Source organism: Hippocampus bargibanti, linkage group LG02 (genome assembly GCF_051943395.1).
Source record: "Hippocampus bargibanti isolate YZ-2025 linkage group LG02, ASM5194339v1, whole genome shotgun sequence".
Classification (NCBI taxonomy): domain Eukaryota; kingdom Metazoa; phylum Chordata; class Actinopteri; order Syngnathiformes; family Syngnathidae; genus Hippocampus; species Hippocampus bargibanti.
Genome location: NC_142735.1, coordinates 14,239,773 through 14,262,628, shown reverse-complemented (window position 1 = coordinate 14,262,628; position 22,856 = coordinate 14,239,773). Strand labels below are relative to the sequence as shown.

Below are 22,856 nucleotides of genomic sequence, written 5' to 3'. Positions count from 1 at the left end.
GGATACTTTCATGTTGCTTTGTATGGTAGTTTCATGTGATTTTGAGCCTCTCGCTGAACCAGCCCCTCAAGGGATGCACTGTGTTACCCACAGTGGTAGACAGATTGACTGAGCACACTCGAGAGGGATGCGTCTGGCCTGAGAACACTTTAAACATGGACTCTGCTGGCAGGGTGACCATCATAAGTCTGGCGGCCTTCTCCCCCAGCATGTTAATGTTCATTTCTTCCTCTCGGCACAAATCCAGAATGAATCAACCTGTTCGCTGAGAAAAGAGAGGGCAGCCAAGAGCCCCACAGCTCCAATCCATCCCCTGTCAACTTCCCAGCCCTGCTCTCAGAGTTTCATGTCATCCACCTCACTCTGTACATCTCACTCCGAACATTACACTCGCTCTTTCATTGCCTCTTTTTCTGCTGCTCATTCGCTCGGCTGCGAGAGAAGATGCATGATTTATGAAGCTCTATTTTTATCAGTTGCTCAAGAGAAAGAAGAGCAAGGGAGCGACAAAGACGGGGACAGAATAAAAGTATGGTCGGGGGGGGGGCGGCAAGAGGATGAAGGACAGACGGGTGCAGAAGAAACGTTCATCACGGAGTCAGGCCTCGGCTCACATGAAGACAGGAAGTCAACTGTGATGGATAGATGATGAATCTGGCCGGCATTGTTAGAGATTGTCTGTTGTGTGTCATTTCACACCAGACACAGCAGCAAGCTCGCTACAATGCCACATCTTGTCGCTACGTCGGCTTTTAGAATTCTTCACTTTCCCCAGTTCTCTGATCTGCCGTTGCCTGGCTGTTGTGCGGGCAGATCCTATCCAATCCTAATAAATATTTCACTCAGGATGCACAACTGTGGAAATCAGAATGCAGGAACAAAAACAACAATATACTAAGAGCTTGTAACCCTCCGCACCCTGCCCACCACCTTTTTCAGCTACTCCCCTCAGGCAGGTGCTACCGATCCATGCGCACTAAATCCAGCAGACATTTTAACAGCTTCTTCGCGAGCCATTAACTCTCTAAACAGGAACCCATATATCACTGTGTCGTGCATCTTTGCAATTTGTCACGGGCTCCTCAAGCCATGCATCCACCCAGCCGCAGACTATCTAACAGCACCGACCTTTCCGCTGAACAAAGCGAGGCTGTGAAGATAGCGCTGTATTGCACAGTTGAGGAAAACATTTTTCAATGAGAGGGATCTGGACACTCGTTCAGCGCCGACTTCATGTGCCCAACGCCTCACGTTCAATGAATGAGCGGCATTCAACTACGCACTGGACTGTGCGAAGTGAAGTGTGGCTTGCAGCCATACCGCTATGAGAATCGTCTGATGCCACAAATAGCCGTCCGTCCTTGGGTCACATCTGGCTCAGTGGCTGCTTATTGCTGTTTCCCATCCAGTTGTTCGGGTAAATGAACACATTGACGTGGCTGTGGGAATACATTTCATATTTAATTTCCAAGATGATAAGCAAATATTCTCAGTGCTGTAATTACATAAATCCGTCAATGAAATTGATTGGGTGGGTTCCGGCTAGTTTCCCGTGGGAGACACGTTTCAGTCTGTCCTTAAACATTCTTTTATGTGGGGCAGAACCAAAGCATGTTTATTCATTTGAGTTTTTAATAATTTATATTTGACATTTACAGTTATTTGCAAGATTGATTTCACTTAGCTCATTCACTGAATTCGGGAATTGAAAATATGACATGGAGCGCCATTCCCAAATTTGTTCGGGTTTTGGTTTTTCTTGCGGAGTGGGGGGTTCCAATGAAGCGCTAGTCAGACCTCTGGCAATGTTTTTCCCTTCCACGAGAGGGCAGCATTTGTAGTACACTTGCACCTCATGTTACTACAGAACCAAATAACTTACAAATTAACTTTTTTTTTCTGATGAAAGAAGCGAGTCTAAGGTTTCTAACGCTGTATTGAATGTTGGTGTAGTCCTAAAACTGAATATTCTGTGGGTCCTTGAATTTGAGTGAAAATGGCAAAAAACCCTGGCACTGGAGTGGTCACATTTTTGCAAGTCTGGCAATCAATGAGTTAAAAAGAAGATAGTGGATAAGAACTGTTAAAATAAAAGTATTTCCATATAAATAATAATCCGTTCTGTTAGGTTCTACATTTGTAGAACATATGAGTGAGGTGGTTCTCATGGTATGACGAACGGGAATGAGGTTCACAATTCATAATAGAAATTTGGAACTGACTGTTTTGAATGCTGTAGGAAAAATCCAATCGTTTCAATGAATTTATAAGGTGCTTGTTGAAAAATTGGCAATTGTAGAATGTGTTTTATGAAATTGCGACTTTGAAATGTAAATGTTATGCTGTGGTGGTGAAAACAACAACGGGATACATTGGAAAGCGGTTCGACTGCAATTTGCTCACTGAATTTGTGCCAGGCACAAAACTAATGCCTTAAAAGTAAAAATGCAACTTTAAGAATGGAGTGCACTCTTTGAAAATGTCTACTAAATCAAGAAATGGACATAGTGAAGTTGCTCATGGCCGTTATCTTCTACTTCCTAAAAAGTGTCATTTTACAACCAGTGAAGTTGAATTCTGATGAAAGTCGTCTGATCCAAGTATGTATTTGCTTTTTTAGCATGTTGCGATGTCAACCCAGAATGGCTGAGGTGCATGCTTTTAAGTCTGTACACTTGCAAATCGGAAGGTTTTATGACTTGTGGACAGGCCCCATCCTGCCATTGTTGCGGCAGGCTGCTCACTGAAGATAAAACCGGGCAGGTGTTTCTGAGCCCTCCCACTGAGGCCGGCCTTATCAGACACTACCCTGTAGCTCGTGCTAGTCCGTCCCTGCGCCACATTAATACCCCGATAATGTGCCCCTTCCTTGAGGATTCCAAGAAACAACCCGGCATGGGTGGTCCGAGGGGCGTCTGCGCTGAATCGCTCCATCCCAGAGTGCCCTGTGGCTTCTGAAGGATCGCGCCAACCAAAAGAGGAACGCGGTTCCAATCACATTAATCATGGCCAGAGAGCATCAGTGATCGCCGCAGGCACAACGCAGCGGGGACAATTGCAAGAGAGGAAGATGTCGGGGAAGAGGTTGACAGAGACCGTGTGTGTGTATCCGTGTGGGTGTGTTTATGCAAATGTCTTGTAATTGTCAAATTATGGGCCTCCAATATAGCATACATATGCGTATGTGTGTGTGCGTGTGTTTGTGTGTGTGTATGTGTGTGCATGTAATTGTGTGTGTGTGTTTCACAAAAGTATTCCTGATGTTGTGGGGTCCATGGAGAACTCCCAATGTTACCTTTTGGGGACATGAGGAAGAAAAATGTGTTTGTGTCGTTGCGTGTTTGTTTTTTATTATCAAGCTAGACAACAAACAATATATTAGTCCGGCCATCGATCCGTCTTCTGAACCGCTTATCCTCGGTAGGGTCGTGTTCTCTCTAAGTTGCGTGAGCAATTTCACACTTTTTTCACCCTCCCAGCTCAGAGCATATTTGTGAAGTGAATGGAAAAAAACCTGACATTTATTTGTAGTTTGTATCGCATATTCTCATAACCTTAGAGCTCTAACCTTAGAGCAGGGACCTATCAGAGCAGAAGCCATAAAAAATAACGGTCTGGCGGTCGTAACTCGCGCCGGTCGTAAATCGGATGTTACCTGTATAGGGCAGCGCTACCAGCAAAGAATTTAGTTTGCTGACGTCCGACACCATGCATCAAAGAAGTACAAATGACGGCTGAAGAAACCTCTTCATCGATGGAGCACTCCTGTACGACTGAGAGCTTACACAGACATATTGTCATCATATAAGAATGTTTATTTGGCACATATGGTTGACGAAGCAGGAAAGGAAACTATGGGGGAGTGTGAAACGCATGATGAGCACACGTCATGGAATTATTGCTGCAAAAATATTGCTCTCCGGCGAAGCCAATGTCACATCACAAATCAGCTTATTTATGTCCACTTGGGAGAAGGAGCCTCGATACTGAGTAAAATGTTTGAAAAATGTTACCGCAACTCAGTGTCAGTTACCAGGTGTCCTGCGATTGGATGGCAACGAGTTCAGGGTGTCCCCCATCTAATACAACAACACGCAAATAATCACACTTTGTTTGGCCTAGTCAAATAGAGTCAAATTAATTCATTATTATGGTCTGCCTGGGTTTAGCCGTTGTACAGTCTGACCCACCTCCAACCCCGTCAATGCAAAATATGAGACATGCATCTTCAAAGAATTGCCCTTGATGGAGCGTTAGATCCAGTTTTGCATTTTTAAGTTATGGCCTGCGTCTGTGTAAGCTCTCAGTCGTACAGGAGTTGTCCATCGATGAAAAGGTTTCTTCAGCCGTCATCTGTACTTCTTTGAAGGTGTCGGACGTTTCGCTTCTTATCCAAGAAACTTCGTCAGCAAATGAAAGTCTTACTGGTAGTTTAGGCCCTATATATATATATCCCTACTGTCCAGACATGGTGGTGCCGGACTCTGCTATGATATAGGTCCCTGCTCTCAGGTTGGGGGGAGCAGAGGACTATTCAGCTACGCAGCTGTCATCAGTCGAGCAGCTGCAGGGAGTAGTCCTCTGCTCCCCTAAACTACCAGTAAGACTTTAGTTTGCTTTTCATCAAAGTTATGGCCTGTTATCTGATCTAATAATGACGATTCATGAAACAGGACAAAGTTAGTGTATGTGCTTGTCTGAGTGTATTTTTGTTGCTGTACCCCTCTTGTTCTGTGATTTTTTTTTTTTTTTTTTTTTTTTTTTTACATTATCTCCTACAAGGTCATCAAGCTAATAAATGTGTGTGTTTGTATGTGTGCAGGTGTGTGGTTTTACTTTAGGTTGTCCTCATATCATGGGGTAAAATTTGATGGAGACTTCAGATGATGGCGGGTACATATTTGTGTGTGTGTCACCATATACCAAATCTGGACATCCAGTGTTAATTGATCCATCAGTTTCTGTAAGTAATGTGCTGCTACAGCCCAGGTTTCTGGTTTTCACAAGAGCCAGGCACAATTAGCTGTTAAAGCTAAATGACAAAATTAAGCTCATGCTGGTATCCCCTGGGGAAATTAAACCACCAGCAAATCTTTAAAATGCTAAACATTCACAACAATGTGCATGTTTATAGCACCTGCAAAGCGTGTGCCAAGTCTTTTATCTCTAGAAGACAGAGTGGGACTCCTTTTTTATTGGTCGGTACATCCCATGTGAAAACAGAATGGCTTTCATTTTGGGTCCGTGGCAAACGCGAGGCCTCATTTTATTGCCTCACGTTTTGCCGTGGTGGGACGACAAGCTCGAGACTGGCTGGCGGATGAGACAATGACGTGTTTGTTATGCAAATCCCCACTTTCTTCCCTTCTCCAAATAAACACACCTAAAGCAGGATAGCAAGGAACCAGGATAGAAGCACGCTCAGCTTCCTTTCTCCCTCTCTTCTGCAGGTGAGCAGCATGTGTGGACAATCTCAACAGCGGACCGCCCGCTCTCTCGTATCGCCTCCTTTCCAGCATCAAGCTGCCTTTGTGGCCCGCAACACTCAGCCATCACCCTCAGATCCTGATGAGACCTTAGGGGGCCTCCGCAGGTGAGCACAGACTTCTAGTTAGTGTGCATGTTTGTGCGCCGAAATGACACTTTGCCGGTCCCTCACGACCACTCCGTAAGTACTGCACTAACAGGCCCGAGCGCACTTTGTAACAATGCCCCTCGGGCCCAGTGGCCTCTGCAGCACAGTTCTGAAATTAACGGCAATTAGCAGAAGGGACAATGCAACATTCGCTTTTCCCATTGGCACGCTTTCTCTTTCAGTCATGTGATGGACATTTTCTTGCTTCTCTTTCATCAGGGACTTCATTTCTAATCTGAGAACATTCAGCTCCTTCTACAGTGGTCTCGGGGAGTCTCTGTGCAGCCGAGAGCCTGCTCCGGCAAACCACTCTCTCTGCTGGAATGGGCAAGAAATGACAGACAGGTAAATCAGTGGATTATCTTTTTAAATGGACAAGAATAAGGACAATGTTGGCCAAACGGAAAGCATTTTATTGACTTCTGTAGTCCTTGATTTCATTTTCGGGTGAGAGACGATGTGCACCCTTTCATTTCAGAAATTAGAGGGAACAAATTTTGCTTGAAAAATATCAACCTTAATGATCATCGTCCCACATTTACCTGCTCCTATCTGTGTTGCCTCAATAACAACTAACAAAAGTATGAAACACCATCTGAGCTCTCTCGAGGAAAAGGTTTCTTCAGCTGTCATCTGTACTACTTTGAAGGTGTCGGATGTTTCACTCCTCATCCGAAGAGCTTCGTCGGTGAACTAGAGTTGTGCTGGTAACCCTGGCCCTATATCCCTAATGAACAGAGGTGGCTGTGCCAGACCTCTGCTCTGATAGGTCCCTCTGCCAGACACCTGCTCTAAGGTTGGGGGAGCAGTGGACCACTCCCTGAAGCCAATCTGTTTACCTCTATTGTTCTATCCCTGGCCCTGGTTTCACCTCATTAGCATGACTAAGCCTATGTGGTATCAGCCTAAGAAGCATGTTGTAAGCACGGTCTAAATTAAACCTTTAACCACCCGGGCACTTTAGGGAAGGGTTTTGCCGTTTTATAAAAATAGCTTCTTTTACTCCCCTTTCAAACCATCTATTTTCTTGAGCTCAGATTTTAATCTCACTGTCGTCAAATTAGTGGTTGGTAGCTTTTTGGGTGCAGATGTACTGTTGATAGTCTTTGTGATCACTTGTTTAGTTTTCCCAATTTTTACAATGTATAGAATAAACTACATTACTTAGTTTTTCATTTGGAGGCCTATCTTTTGGATGCGCTAATTTTTGTCTCGCGGTATTTCGAGGTTTGAAATAGGTAGGTAACCTATAAAAAAGGTTTGAACTAGTTAGAGCCTACACAGACCAGTTGAGCTCAACACAACAGTGAAGCAGATGTAGCTAGATAATGAATGGCCCAGCGGCAATATTGCAACCCCCCAAAAAAGCTACATTTCATGCAAAGCAATGTCCACGAATGATGTTTGCTTCGTGCTGGAGAGCTTCTCATGAGCCCCCCACCAACTTCTCTCCTACTCGTTCCACCTTGGAGTGGGAGTCCACCTTGACTTTGGCTGGACAGGATTATTAATATCAAGCTTCACTTAATTGTCTGTCTTTTCTTTGTTCTATATTTCTGCATGTGGTCTGTGTAGAATTCTTCTTCCCTCGAGTTTTGTGTAACCATGACTGGATGGAATAATCAACAATGAGCGTAATGATTTTGAAACTAATGATTTAATGTTTGTTTTACTGTTAGATGGTTGTGTTGTTTTCGAGTTTGTGTCCATCCTTTCACACCACCATTTTTAATTTGCCGCTCATCCCCTTCCTATGGAGGTACCGCTTGCCATTTGAAATTGTTTGGAGTCGAATCTTTGCACTGGGACGTTTTAGAGGAAATGTGCTCCGGGTGATTTTTTTTTACCTCTTGTTCAAGAGGGCAGCCGCTGTGAGAATCTGCCGCAAAGATAGCAAATTTGAGGAGGTAGACACTGTGCTGGTGAGGGGCTGGACTGTCCGGAGGGGACGATTACAAGCTGGACTAAACGGCGTGATATGAACGTGTAGGGGGGCTGCAGAGGAGAGAGAATGATGGAGCGATTACAATACCTTCCGGCAAACAATTTTCAGTGTCACCTCTTATGGCAGGTGTGTGGAAAAACAGCAAAATATTTTTTTACTCTGCAATCTGCGCTGGTTCATCTCCCATTATAATTCCGGGTAGGATCTTTTTTCAAATTGTCTCACTGGCTTTGCTTTGGAAAAAAAGATTATATCTTGTCATGGAAAAATCAAAGGCTGGATGTTTGCATTTTTTCCACAGTGACCTTAAGGCCAAATATAGTACTTTTTGTCAGGCGTGTTTATCATACCAGTCCCAGCTAAGATCACAGGAGCAACTTTTTTTTTCACCACATCAAACAGCGTCACGCTGATAACTGATAGATTGGAGCGGCTTGTGATCTCCAACAGTACATTTCCTCCTCTGCATACGTGCCAGGGATAAATGATGGAGGTGAAAATGTTTTTGTAGCGTGTAAACATTTTATATCTGAGGAAAGTGATGGTCGGAGGACGCAAAAGATACCAGTGCTTATTTCAGTTTGAGTCACACAGCTTGATGCATTTTAACAGCATTGCTGTACAATAGACACAAAACATTTGCTGCTGTGAAATGTAAATTTCTCCACTGTGAGACTAATAAAGGCATAGCCAATCCAATCCAATCCAATCCAATTATTTGGTAGCTGTGCTGAAGGCATTCCGTACAATCTGGTGCTAAACCTCCTTTTATTTAATGTGTGATGGAAATAGAAAAAATATATTATGATGTACATAATGGCTGTTCAACTTTGGAGGCCACTATCTTGTATTTCAACATGATCTGATATTCTTTATCTTCACTATATGAGAAGGATTTATTCATCACAATGCACCCCTCCTCCTACTACTACCACAACTAAAACAACTACTGCTACTACGACTACTGCTAATAATAATAATAATAATAATAATAATAATCATAATCATAACAATAATAATAATAATCCATTTTCCGTACGCCGACTTCACAACACAGAAGTCCTGTTCTCCCCAAGCTCGCGTGGGTTTTCTCCGGGTCCTCCGGTTTGCTATCACATTACAAAAACATGCATGGCCGGCTGATTGAACACTCCAAATTGTCCCTCCGTTTGAGTGTGAGAGCGAATGGTTGTTTGTCTCTGTGTGCCCTGCAATTGGCTGGAAACCAATTCAGAGTGTCCCGTGCTTAGTGCCTGAAGACGGCTGGTATAGTCTCCAGCGCTCCCCCTCCCCACCTTAATGAGGACTAAGGGGTACGGATACTGTATGGGTAATAATAATAATAATAATAATAATAATAATAATACAGTAAAGTCTCGTTATATCGGTTATATCGATAGTACTGCTTATTACGATACTATTTCTATGAACGCAAGGAGAAAATGTACATGCCGCAGGATCGGATATATCGATATTTTTTCCGACTTCCGAGAATATCGATATAACGAGACTTTACTGTAATAATAATATCGATGAAAAGGTTTATTCAGCCGTCATCTGTACTTCTAGAAGAAGTAGAAGTACTACTACTTCTACTACTTCTACTACTAAGTACAGATGATGGCTGAAGAAACCTTTTCATCGATGGACCACTCCTGTATGACTGAGAGCTTACACAGAAATAATATCATTAATAATAATAATAGGATTGGATTGGATTGGATTGGATTTGCCTTTATTAGTCTCGCAGTGGAGAAATGTACATTTCACAGCAGCAAAGTTATGAAAGGAATGAAAGTAGAAAAACAAAATACATGAGCTAATAATAATAATAATAATAATAATAATAATAATCTTCTAAAAAGCAGCAAAAAACAAAAAGTGTGGCCTCTCTCCATACTTGTTTGCTAAGGCGGGTGTGTGCCATCAAGTAATGTGGAAATGGTTGCACAATTGTTGAGAATCAGCTATGTCAGACGGTCTAATTTTGGTTGAAGATCAATGTATGATCAAATGAAAATAAAATGTATAAGACAGTATGTTGTAACTTGGAACATTACATTGAACTATGTTATGGAGCATGAGCCTATCTTAGCTCCTGTCCTTCTTCTCCATTCCTCCTTCAAATGATCCTTTGCTAAATGGATCCCCTACGCCTTTCTATTATTAATAAGATAATTAGCAGCGGAAAGGGTGGAGATTGTTCTTAATAAGAAGAATAAATAATTTGTCAAAATGTCTTCTGAATTTAATGGAAAGGCGGAATTAATGCGCAGAAGCGTCTGCTTAATGGAAATTGAAGGTGAATTGTGTGTGTGTGTGTGTGTGTGTGTGTGTGTGTGTGTGTGTGTGTGTGTGTGTGTGTGTGTGTGTGTGTGTGTGTGTGTGTGTGTGTGTGTGAGAGAGAGCGAGTGTGTAGGAGAGAGACAGAGAGAGTAAGAGAATATTCTAGTCTTCAAAGTATAATGCATGTTAATAGGTTGCCATAGTTTCTTTTTACTCTAATGTCACAGGTGAGAGTGTTGGCATGTTTCCAAAACCACATGTGAAGACAAAAGTTTTATGATGGCAAAGGTTTGACCATGGAACTAATTATTTCCTCATGAGGTGACATTTCCCCCTCATCCTCAGTCGTCAGTTGCCTGATTAGCGGATTTTTCTAAATGTTTACCCTGTGGTGTGCAAAGTTACGAACAGCTTTCCCCTCCTTTATATACGAGGGACTATCAAAAAGAAAATATGAAATGTAGGTTATGTGAGAAATGTGCAAAAATGTGAGAAAAAAAAAATCCATGGCTACTTTCCTTTCGAGGTTGCACTGTATAAGGAGCTGCAATGAACCATCCGTTGACTATTTAAAACAATGGTTTTGTTTAAATAATCTAAAAGCGTAGGGGTGATTTTCATTCATAAATTGTAAACTTGATAATTAAATCAAAAGAGATTGATTTAAAAATCAAAAGAAGTCCTGCTTTTACACAACCACCACGAGATGGCAGTAAAGCCCAAGTTTTATTCACTTCACGTTGTCTGGTTGCAAATGCTGTCATAAAATCTTTATCTTCCTATGTTTTTGCTGAATATATATGTTTTTATTTATCAATCAGTACCGAGTGTAGCCACTGGCCAGCTGATCTGCCTTCTAGTTCAAAACGGTTTTAGTGTGAGGCCCAAGGTCCTCGACTGATTTGAATCAAAACGGTTTCAATAACCATTGATCTCGTTTTCCTGACTTCAAAAATAGGTTTGTAGTTGTTTCAGTGGATCGGATACTATTATATTGATGACATGCAGCATTATGGACGAATTCTTAGCAGTCTGCCTCTCAGTTCTCAGGTTGGTGGTTCAAATCTCAACTCTTTCCTTCCGGGGTTAAGTTTTCAACAGATCTTTTGGCTTCTTTCACATTATATAACGATGCGTGTTAGGTTTATTGAAAACTGAATTCAGCATTGGTGTCATTGTTTTTAACTTCATGGTTTGAGGCGTTGTCGCATTGTCTCGCTGCTCTGTCAGGTTTTCGGGGCCCAGCCAGAAGCGTTCCCACTCAGGTCCTGAATCCCGAAACAACAAGCCCCTCGAGCCTGTCATCAGCCAGATGATAGACAAACTCAAGCACATCAACCAGGTGAGTGCTATGATTTTTTTCTTTATGTAATGTGGGAGAAGTTTATGTTGTGTTTGCGTCTCTACTTACCTGTGAGCCAATGTTACCATGCAGGGGTTGCAGTGAACATTTGTCCATTTTGTGTTCATCGCAGGGACATGTAAAAACCCTTTGTGTGTGGTCTGAGACACACATTCAAAACAGCGGGGCCAGTGTAGGACACTTGCAAGGGCGATGGAGATTGTTTTGACGTTTAAAAATTAATCGCATGGTGCGCTCCAGCTATTTTTAGGCTTAGACACCTATATTTCACACTGACATCACCATGGAAACCACCTTTTGAAGTCTGACCAGAAATTCTTGCACCGAGGCTCAAAGTTAGCTGGCAGATGTATTATGCAATGGCTGTGGCCAAAATTCCCGCTTTCTGATCGTACAACTTGTTGCTGTCAACATATTGTTTCACCACAGCACCACAAACAGAGACCCATTTGCCTAAAATGTGTGTGAGTGCATGTGTGTGTGGACGCGTGCACGTGGGCATGCCAAAGAGAGGGCCGGTGAGCATCGCAGGCCTGTCTTGGTGGATTACAATACTTCTCTCGGTTTAAAACAACCTGAAATATCCAAAAGAGTAGCTGCCGACCCTCATAGCTCCTCTGACAGGCAGAAACTCACAAGAAAAAATACAGGGACTTGTGGTTTCCGACTGTAATTTTGTTTTTCAGCATGACCTCATGCTTAGTTCTGCTCGAAAGTCAGGCTTTTAACATAATTGTTGGAAGTTTGTTGACTCCCCTTCTGTCTTGTTATTTTTATCATTTCCCACTCATGACTCAGTTTGTCTCTGTTTTGACAGTGTGGGGTTTTTTTTTGTGGCAAATTGGGATCATTTTTGCCCATCAATAGATGATTATTTTCATTCTGGCACGCGCTACACAACAGTCATTTTTTGCTAAAGGTGTAATTAGATCCCTAACCAGTGCACGGCCCCAAAACCCCGCCAAACAAATAAAAAATGTGATTTCCTCCCCTGTGAAAACCGGATCAAATTAATCAAGAAAGTGACTTGCCATGGCCACTTTTTTTATGGGGCAAATCATTGTGTTGTTGTTTCCATCATCACGCATTCACTGTTGAATCAGTTTGGCCTTCGGTTATTTTTACACAAATGATAATTTGCTTGCATGGCTACTCGACATCTACCACAGAAGGGCAACGTTGGCAATACTCAGCATGATGAAGTGTACTTCATGTTCTTCCGCCAATGTGGTTTTTCTCCGGGTACTCCTGTTTCATACCTGTCAACCTTGGCTAATAGCTGCCCTTATAACTGATTACAATTCCCGTATAAAAGTTGTAGTAGCCGTACATTATTTGAAATGACAAAAAAAAAACATATAAAATACAGGGAAAACGTATAAGTATGCTGTTTCACACATAAAAAAATGCATGGTAGACCGGTAACCTTTTTAACGACATGGTGAGTTAATTTAAATGATAAAGGTCATGCTTTCTTGTTTACTCAAACAACTTTATTTTGGGATGAAAGTCCAAGGAAACGCAAAGTGGTGCTTTTCAACTGTGGATTGTTTTAATAGCTGAAAAGTACCTGTATCTATCCATCTAACACCCCCAAACTCGACGAGTGGTTGCAACAGATCCCGGAAACAACATCGGACATCTCGGTCCAGAAAAGCGCAGTGCTGGGAACAGCACGGATACTGCGCAGAACCCTCAAGCTTCCTGGCCTCTGGGAGAGCTAAAATGGGGGGCAGACACCACCCATGGGAGGTGAGACGAGGAATATTTTATATATATATATATATATATATATATATATATATATATATATATATATATATATATATATATATATATATATATATATATATATAATGCCCCAATGCTCTGTGCTGGAAAATGAAAATGTGAGAAATGTAAGCTATGCAGTATAATGTGTTATTTCTCACAATGTCAGCATTGATCTCAGTATCTACAGTCACAGAGTCTATCTGGAAGGGGCACCCAACGGAAAATACCAAAAAGAACAATATATCTTTTCTCACACTTAACACTGCTGATAAGATTCCCGAGTCAAAGTTTAACAAAATAAAAATGGATTGAGTGAGCTCGTTTTTTTCCTCTGTTTTAACCTCACAAATTCTTGAAGCAGCCCAAGCCTTTAAGGAGCCGTTGTCCACTTTGTGAGGTCCTGTATGTGCAGTTTGAAATATGTCAAGTCTGACACGGTCAAGTGTACTTCAATGCCACACATCCACTCCACCGTGTGTCCTGACGCGCTGCTCGCGCTGTGTCCGTTGTGAAATGTGGTCCAGACAGTTCCCGTGTGGTGACGAGGGACTTGAAGTGAGAACATATTATTTTGATGATGTCTTCTTATTCTGCAGAGATGAGCTTGTCTAGCACCACATCTGTTGAACTTCCCAGAGTATCAAGTTTCTACTCCCAACAACTAATCTCACAGGAGATGGTTGAGCTAGTGGCAAAATAGAGCAATTATGTGATTGGGCTTTGATTACAGAGTGTTTCCCACTCATTTGTTGGATGAATTTGCAATTTAGAGGGTCAGACCTCTCGGGACTTATTCTGACAAGCTCGACTCAGCTATGTGACGCTCTTTCGAGAGATACGTGGACTACGCCTTGGCGATGAAAGAAGTCTTTGTTTGACTTCCATTTGGGCAACATCTAATTCTTTCATCGGTTCAAATTGCTCTTTCATTATAATAATAATAATACATTTCATTACTAGATTACCCCATCCTTGAATTCCGTGTTAAAGTTTTACAACTTGGAAGAGTCATTTATCTCTGCGGGCTCATTGGCCCTCTTTCCAACACTCCAGCTGTGTTGACTTGTGTGTGACAGACTCCAGTTCTGTCGCGCTTCGCTCCCTCGCTTCCCTCCCGCCTCGTCCTTCCCTCTAAAGCCCGAGATCCCTGCCCCTCTTTCCAGCTTCCCAGGCTAATTGAAGCCAGAACCTGGGAAAATCTTGCAGGTAGAACCGGAATCTGGGGTGGAAAATAAACCAGATCCCGAGTGCCAAAAATTCCATCACACAATATCACTTCCTCAGAGGCACCAGAGCCCGGCCTGTATGTGCGTGACACCTTATGCAAACTCGTAGAATACACACACACACACACGCACGCACACACACACGCACACACACACACACACACACACACTGAACAGTGTACCCTTTTTCACATGTGTGTATTTTATTTTTACATGTGTGCCCCTACAATCATAACCCATACTTTTTACATATGCCTGTGTCATAAAATCAGATGGCTTGAGCAAGTGGCTCCTTAGATTGCTTTTAAATTATGTGACATACACATTGCATGTTATGATTACGGCAGATATAAAATGGAAACCGTTTTATAAAAGTGCTAGCATTCATTGGCGTTCTTCTATCTGGTGTGCTTATAATCAGACTAATAGACACCAAAGGTGTCAGACGGGGCCTGCTGTTCTGTAAATGTAGACCAAGCCATTATGCTGCCTCAAGTCAAAGCGGTAGAAATCTGTTTGATGTTATTTACCAAGCGCCATTTAACAAACCCCTTAAGGGCCTTTGTCCTCTTGCCCTCCTCAGTTTTATGTGGGTGAGGCATGGCTGCCCTTGAAGCCGAGGAGGAAGGAGCGCTTGTTATTCTGCTATATTTATACGCGTGTGATAAGCCATGAGGGTTTTTTAAATGAAGTGTGACACCTGGTGTAAACCTTCTGAGGAGATGAGGTGGGGGGTGGGAGCATTTATGCAGGCGCAGTCATTTCCCTCGTCAAAGCACCACACGCACGTTATCCTGTCAGGTGGCTTTGGGCTTCATGCTCGGTTTAAGATTGGAGGCGTTATGTGAAGTTATGGTTCTTTAACTTTGGGAATCTAGCGACCAGAAAACCCCCCTCAGCCCCCAGACGTCCTCACGTCCACATAGTACCACGGCAGCCCTCTCCCCTGCTGGCTGGGAGGTCAGACAGAGCATGTGAGGGCACTTTTCTTCCCAATTAGTCTGCCTGTCCCCTCCCCGCCCCGACTCACCCCTTCAAACCTCTCGGCTCAAGTCAGGCTGACTTCTCTGCAACCACGGCCACACCACGGCTACCCCATTGCAGTGTAATTATGACACGGCAGAGTTACTGATACTTTGTAACTACTTTTAAATAACTTCATCTATTTCAACAAAGGCGGCCCGGTCGTCGAGTGGTTAGCACACCGGCTTCACAGTGCAGAGTTGGCCGGTTCACGTCCCGGTCCGGCCTCCCTGTGTGGAGTTTGCATGCTCTCCCCGGGCCCGCGTGGGTTTCTTCCGGGTCCTCCGGTTTCCTCCCAAACGCCAAAAACATGCATGGTGGGCAGATTGACCACTCCAAATTGTCCCTAGGTGTGAGTGTGAGAATGACTGTTATAGGTCTTTGTGTGCCCTGCGATTGGCTGGCAACTAGTTCAGGGTGTCCCCCGCCTTGTGCCCGAAGACAGCTGAGATAGCACGCCCCGAGAACCTAATGAGGAATAAGCGGTACGGAAAATAGATGGATGGATATTTCAACCAATTCAGTTCCTTTCTCTCAAATGATATTTAGGATTTGGTTCAAGCCTTGAATTTTAAGTTCATCCAATCCACAGTATTACATTGCATTGGTCATTTTCATGAACATAAAGTAAATTTGTATACAATTCAGAATAGAATACATTTTATTGACCATTGTTTGTTCCACCCCCCCACCCCCCATTTTGATTTAACGATAAATTACCACGTAAACCACGATACTTGCTTTGAAGGAAATGCATCACAAGGTTTTTTTGGGCAATCATCATCTTTTATAATTGATGTGATTGAATGCCGGATGGCAGAAAGAGACCCAGACGCTCAACCTGGTATTACCATCAAACTGTTTGACATTAAAAAAAACCAATTCCGATAGGAGTAAAACCTCTGATACAGTTTGAGGGGAGTGAACTTTGCTATCATTTGAAATGAGCAGAAGTGATTTGAGCTGGAAATCATCATTTTCAATTAAACCGATATAAAAATACTCTTGAAATAAATGCCAGCCTCACCACGATGCTATGTTTTTGGTTTTGATTCACCCTTACTAAAAAAATAGACATTTTATGTTTGCCATTTTAAGTTCGAGGGACTGAATTCTTCCTGTTGCAGAACTGACATTCTGAGCGTGTTGTGCTGTCACCGGGTGCAGTCACATGCTCCTGTGAAACAGGATTCCTTCCCCCCCTAAGAGGTCAGGGGTCACACTTCCTGTTTCCTGTCTGTGCTAGGTCATCAGAGGGTCTCCATGCGAGGGTCACGGACCTCCTCCGTCTTTTGTTTGTGGCAGGCACAGCAGAGTAGAGGCTCCTCTCCGGACCTGTCAGAGTGTTTGCACTTCTCTATTTTTTTTTTTCATTGCTGCTCAAAGTCCTTGGCTTTTTATCTCAGCAGCCCCCGTTTGCCCCTCAGGTTATGGCACCTCTGTCTGTGTATGTTTCTACCATGACTATATGTGGAGCAGAAAAAATAAATACATGAAACAATTGGCCCTGGCATTTTTGTCTTAGATTGGACACTCACTCATAATCAGCGAAGCAAAGTTGACTATTAACATGTTCTGAAAACAAATGTATTTTTACTCTTCTGCCAAACCCAAATCCAATTTATGACTAAATTCTGGATCCGGATGATTTTATTTCTTAAAACCTCATAGCATAATAAAATTATGTGAATTCAGCACATTTTCCCCGTCAAACCGTTATACCGTATGTTAACCATTGCAGAAAGCAAATACAGTGGTACCTCGGTTCTCGAATGCCTCACTGTTCGAACAAATCGGTGTTCGAACAAAATATTCGAGATATTCTTGCTTCGGCGTTCGAATGCCAATACGACGCGTGAGTGCGTACGCGAGGGTGGGGAGCTGAGCGGCGCACGGGTGTATCGCTCTCTCCGTGACCAACTGTTGTCGCTAGCGGACGTGCTGCGTTTTGCTCTAGCATTTAATATACATAGGTGTACGAAGAGTTTTAGCCCCTAATCATGCCTCCAAAGAAAGTAAGTGCTGCTTAAAGTGACAAAAGCAAAGTAGTGCGTACAACTATTACATTTAAGAAAGAAATAATCGCAAAATATGAAGGAGGTGTGCGAGTGTCTGATCTGGCGAGGGAATACAGCATGGCGAAATCTACGATCAGTACGATATTAAAGAATAAGGAGGCTGTGAAATCTAGTGATGTGACCGTGGGAGTGAGAGCAAGTGTCATTGGATAGATATTTTAAGAGAAAAGAACATCCTGTAGCCGAGTCATCCGTAGCTGTCACGTCCCGAGCGAGAGTGACGGCAGCTGACTCGTCGGAACGTAGTGGAATGTTTGGGATCCCAAAGCAGACACGTACTAACCAAGCAGGATGTTTATTCACAAATCAAAGAAAACACAGCGAGTAAGAAGGCAGGGGGTGATCCGACCCACTTACTACGCCAAAAAGCAAATGGCACACGAGGGTGCAAAATTACACAATCCCGGAAGATGACATAAATTTACGGGACGCAGGGAAAATACCTCAGACCGGATACACTCGCGCATCGAAGGAAGAGTCCAGGTACGGTGGCGAGTTGATGCAATCATCTGGCGTTGGCGAGGTGATCGCGAACCGTATAAATGCCCCGTGTCTGTGATTAGAGAATGACAGCAGGTGGAGAACGGCCGGGAGAGGCAGCCCCCCCCCGCTGTCAACTCGCAAGTGACAGGAGCAAAGAGCTGGTTTCGGTGTTCGAAAAAGTCGCTTTTCGAACAGGGTCCCGGAACGAATTATGGTCGAGAACCGAGGTACCACTGTAAGTAAATTGGCTCAATGCAGAGTTGTACCGCTGTCTGCATGCGAAATTTGATTTCACACATAATGGCTTTATGCTTAATAGCAGAATTACTTCAGTCATGCTATTGAAAGGTAATCGATGTGGCATCAACATTCTTATCACAATTTCTGTGATTATTGTTATCTCACCCCCTTTTGTCTGCCCTGTACAGTTGATTGTGATAGGACGTTTTTATCTACACATCCTTAAACATCTGATGTTACTTTTAATTTCTACTATTTTGTATTGATTTAGTTTAGTCCAAGTTGTTACTTTACGTATTTGTAGTTTAGTGTGAACCGTTACTTTAAACATTCTTAGTTCAGTCTGATTGTTAACTTTCACCTTTGTATCTCGTAGCTGATCGGCTCTTTTGAAATGATGTCATTCCCGCCGTATAACTACTGTACCTCGGGTGAAGTTGGATCTATCAGATTGTTTTACCATTTTTGTTGAAATCATCTGGGATATTTCTAAATCAATTTTGATCAGGCAAAAAAAACAACAAGTTTGCTTTTTGAACTCATGCCAAATAACTCATCTGTCTTAACAGTCTTTGGACTCTTCAGGGTCTCTGTGTGTGTGGCATTTTTTGATTGATCAGTTCTACCCCCTCACTATACGAGTGTTGTCAAGCTCATTTTTTTTATATGGTGATGGCTTTTCCAAGCCGGTGGTTATGACTGGGAAACCAATAAATTGAAGGATGACTAGTTCACTACTTAAACCATAAATAATTTCTTTCAAAACGGGGACTGGTAACAGGAAAGGCTTGCAATTGGCTAAATGTAATGCCCACGGGCTACATGAGCAGGACGCATTAAATGATGCGGTCTGGCATCCTGGCCTTCAGCTTAACATGTCTCACCAACCCGTTTCAAAATAAAGGGGTTGGTGAGACATGCCCAACACACCCACATGCCACTGGTATCGAAACACAAACTTAGAATATTTAGAGATATTTATTACTTCATTTTTAATGAGGGTCACGGACGGTGGAGCCAATCCCAGCTGTTTTCGGGCAGTCGGTGGGGGACACCCTGAATCGGTTGACAGCCTATGGCTGGCACCGCGACGGTTGCAGCCCAGCAACACTGTTGATATCTGCAGCGTGTTTGTAATCTATTTGGTGGTATAAAGACTCGAGATGGCCCTTCGAAGAAGTAGGATTTATTTGCCAAGAGCTTCACTGAGCATTGTGTCAGAACTATTTTTGTTATCGCTGTCAAAGGACCGTATGTAGCATTGTGGCTGCATTGCCAGATGCGCTCAACATTCAGCATGCCTCATTTATCTTAACAGAGAATATTACAGCATTTCACAAAATGAGGATACAAAATAACTGTTTCTTCACAAACACGTCCGACAATTTTGGCCAGCCAACGCGTGATGGTGATGCGCGATCTGTCACATTGGCATCGGTGGGAGGTAATGTCCACGACGCCGAGGCGGGTGGGCGTCGGCGCTCGGGTCGAGGGTTCCCCCAGCGCCCGCCAGGGCGAAAGCCGAAGCGGGTCGGCCGTCGGCGCTCGGGCGCGCGGGGTTGGCACGACGAGACCGCCGCGTCGGCCCATGCCGCCACCGTTTCTTTGAGACTTTTTTCCTTCGGCGTCTGCCGAAGTCCGAGCGTGTGTGTTGCGCGACCTCTTCTGGCTTCTCCGCATGAAGAGCGATTTTTTTTTTTTTGATCAGGCAAAAAAAACAACAAGTTTGCTTTTTGAACTCATGCCAAATAACTCATCTGTCTTAACAGTCTTTGGATACCTGTGATAAAATAAAATAAAAACATTGTTGTATGTTGAGTGAATAACAACTGAATGGGAATAAAGTTTTCCCCTCCCGCTCCCTGAGTCGAGTTTCCATGTTCTGTGTGGGTTTCCTCGGGTACTCAGGTTTCCTCTCACGTTCCAAAAACCTGCATGGCAGTCAGATTGAACACTCCATATTTTCTCAAGATGTGAGTGTGAGTGTGGATGGTTTTTTGTCTCTGTGTGCACAGCGATTGGCTGGCAACCGGTTCAGAGTGTCCCTTGCCTACTACCTCAACACGGCTAGGATAGACTCAGAATCAGAATCAGAATACCTTTATTCTGATTCTCCAGCATGCCCCGTGACCCTAATGAGGATGAAGCGGTCTGGAAAATGGATGGATGGATGGATAAAGTTTTCCCCGTTAATGGTCAAGGCCAAGGTTGTTTTGCTTGTTAATCTCGTTGCGTGCAAAATGAGTTTTTTTGTCCTTAGAAACAGAGTTTTTGGGGAACTATGGCCAGACTAAAGACTTTCCAAAATGTCTGTCTTCTGCATTAGTGTGTAGACAGGGGAAGAAGAAGATTCACCATTCGAAATATGCAACATGATCTTGAGTGCAATATGAAACATGTCCTGTGGTGTTATTGCTTCTTGATTCACCTCATAAAATGATAGACGAGTGATCTATTGTCAAGATGTTGTTTTTTTTTTTCAAAATCAGAGCTAATATGCATTTAAAAATATCTTTGTGTATGTTAAATAGCTTTAGTCAAAGGCCCATGTCTCATACATGTATGCACACACTTTGTTGAGAGTCTGAATATTCTCATGACCCGACTAAGTCTTTCGGCTTTTCCTACGTGTGATCATGGGATTGTCATGCAGTGGACAACTGCTGGAAACAGAGGGTTTCTTACGAACCCATGATTTTGGGAACTACCATGATACCGTGCAAAGAGAGATGGCCAGCAACAAAAAGCGATTGTCCGAGAAGAGTAATCGGATTTCACATCCAGCCGCTTGACCGGGAATGAGTCTTTTTAAACGGTTCAACATTATGCAGCCAATCAGTCGCATTCGCAGAAATTAGTCAACATTTTCATAGGGCTGGCCTTAGACCAGTTGAAAATGATTGCTATCCCTAATGTTTATGATACAGGGTACTAAATTCATTCCTTATACTGAGCTGAGTCTGTGAAATAAACACATGTTTTAATCATGCAAAGGATGTCAAGGCAACAAATGATGTAATTTGTTAGACCTCTCAAGTGTTTTCTTTCCAAATATAATTGAAACAAGAAACAAAGTAACTGCCAGCAAAATATGAAATCCAGTTTTCAGTCCAGCTAGAGGAGTCTGGAAATAAAGTTTTGGGCTTAGTCACAAAAGTTGGAGTGGGTCCGCACCCAGTTTAATGGCCGCTGAGCTGCTTTTCTTCTCTGTGTTCGTGTTACAAATGGAATTAACATCAGGAAATTAATCTTGTCTACGTTAACTGTCTGACAGTCTGAGGCAGAGCGACCATTGCGTGACATATTGAGCTGCGGACACGCTACAGGAGGACAGGGGTTGGGTGGGGCTGGCGCTGGTTTGTTGAGCTGTCATGGAAAAGAATGAGGATGTGGGAGAGAGAGAGACAGAAAGTGAGAGAGAGAGAGGGAGAGAGAGATAGAGAGAGAGAGACCGAGAGAGGTTTGTTCTCTCTATACAATTCACGTTGAATAAAAGTGGGCTGCAGGTGGGACTGCAGAGCTCTGCATTGGAGCTTTCCATGACTCAGAGCATGGAAAAGTGTCTGCTGTCATACTTTATGTATCTTTCTAAGTCGGTCTGCCTGCCTGGTTTATAATTTAAGGTATAAAACGTCCATTTCCTTTTTAGTCTTCTTGAACAGTTTTGCGAGTCAAACTTGACAATATTAACACTATCCCTGTTGCTTCTTGTTCTAATGCAAGGCCCATCAATCAGAAATTCGGACTAACATTTACAATTGAAATGCTAATACACTTCTGCCTTGCGATAAGAGTGACCCGATACATTTTAGAATACCATTTTTTCTCTCTCGTCGGTACAAACTTGAAATACGGTGGCAGGGATCTCAACTCGTCACACTTGACACTAAACAGCAATTTGGCAAATAGTTGAGCGAATTGTTCAACACATTGTGAAAGCATTTGTGCTAATTTCATACTCAAAGGATTAAAGAACTGCAACATAGATGCTACTTAGCATCTCATTTAAATACTAGCATGGCTTTCCTTTTGACAGTTGTTTGGCTGCTTTAAAGACACAAAGTGGCTTCGGCCTTCCTCTGTGGACCTTGCATGTCGGTTTTATCGTTGGGAGTTATTTTGAGTACTTTTCACGCTTTTCCTGCTTTTTTGTGTGTTGTTTTTATTATGACTGTTTTACATTTTGTAAAGCATTTTGTGGTTTTACCTGTGAAAAGTGCTATATAAATAAATCGTACTCTTACCTACTTGCATGTTCTCCCCAGGGTTTTCTTCGGGTACTCTGGTTTCTTCCCACATTCCAAAAACATGCATGGCAGGCTGATTGATCATTTTAAATTCCCACCTTGGTATGAGTGTGAGTGTGGAGTGTTGTTCATCTGTGTACGCACAGTGATTAGCTGGCGAGTGGTTCAGGGTGTCCCTCGCCTACTGCCTCAACACGGCTGGGATAGGCTCCAGCACCTCCTGTGACACTTGTGAGGATAGGCAGATCGGAGAATGGATGGGTGGATGAATACTGGTGCAAAACTGTGCCAACTGATGTATGTAGCACACTTGTGTGGTATTCAAGTCCACGTTTAACAATGGCGGTGCTTTGTCCAATTGCAAAATAATAGTGGTGGGATGAAGATTTGAAATACAGTATGTTGGGTGAGTCCCCGTCTAAGGCGTTGAAATACATGGGGCATTTTTCGGGTATCTGTTATAATGTTTGTATTTGTGTGTCCCTTAGGGTGATCGATTTTAGATGCCACAGAACAACTTTAAAAAGCTTTCCGCTGGAATTTCATCATCATCTGGA

At 43.0% G+C, this 22,856-nt stretch overlaps 1 protein-coding gene across 4 annotated transcripts in view; it reads left to right on the top strand.

Annotated features, from left to right (window-relative positions):
• gpc3 (glypican 3) overlaps nt 1-22,856 on the top strand; it is a 104,376-nt gene that overhangs the window by 57,006 nt on the left and 24,514 nt on the right. For 3 of the 4 annotated variants that reach the window (XR_016114154.1, XM_088989528.1, XM_088989530.1), the window contains 3 exons: nt 5,451-5,593; nt 5,855-5,980; nt 11,097-11,208. Coding sequence is in view for 3 of the 4 variants with exons in the window: in XM_088989528.1 (XP_088845654.1) it covers nt 5,451-5,593; nt 5,855-5,980; nt 11,097-11,208 (381 nt within the window). In the remaining variant the exon portion in view is untranslated. Of the gene's footprint in view, nt 1-5,450; nt 5,594-5,854; nt 5,981-11,096; nt 11,209-16,497; nt 17,768-22,856 lie in introns of those variants that run through there. The other variant, XM_088989529.1, reaches the window with a different exon arrangement.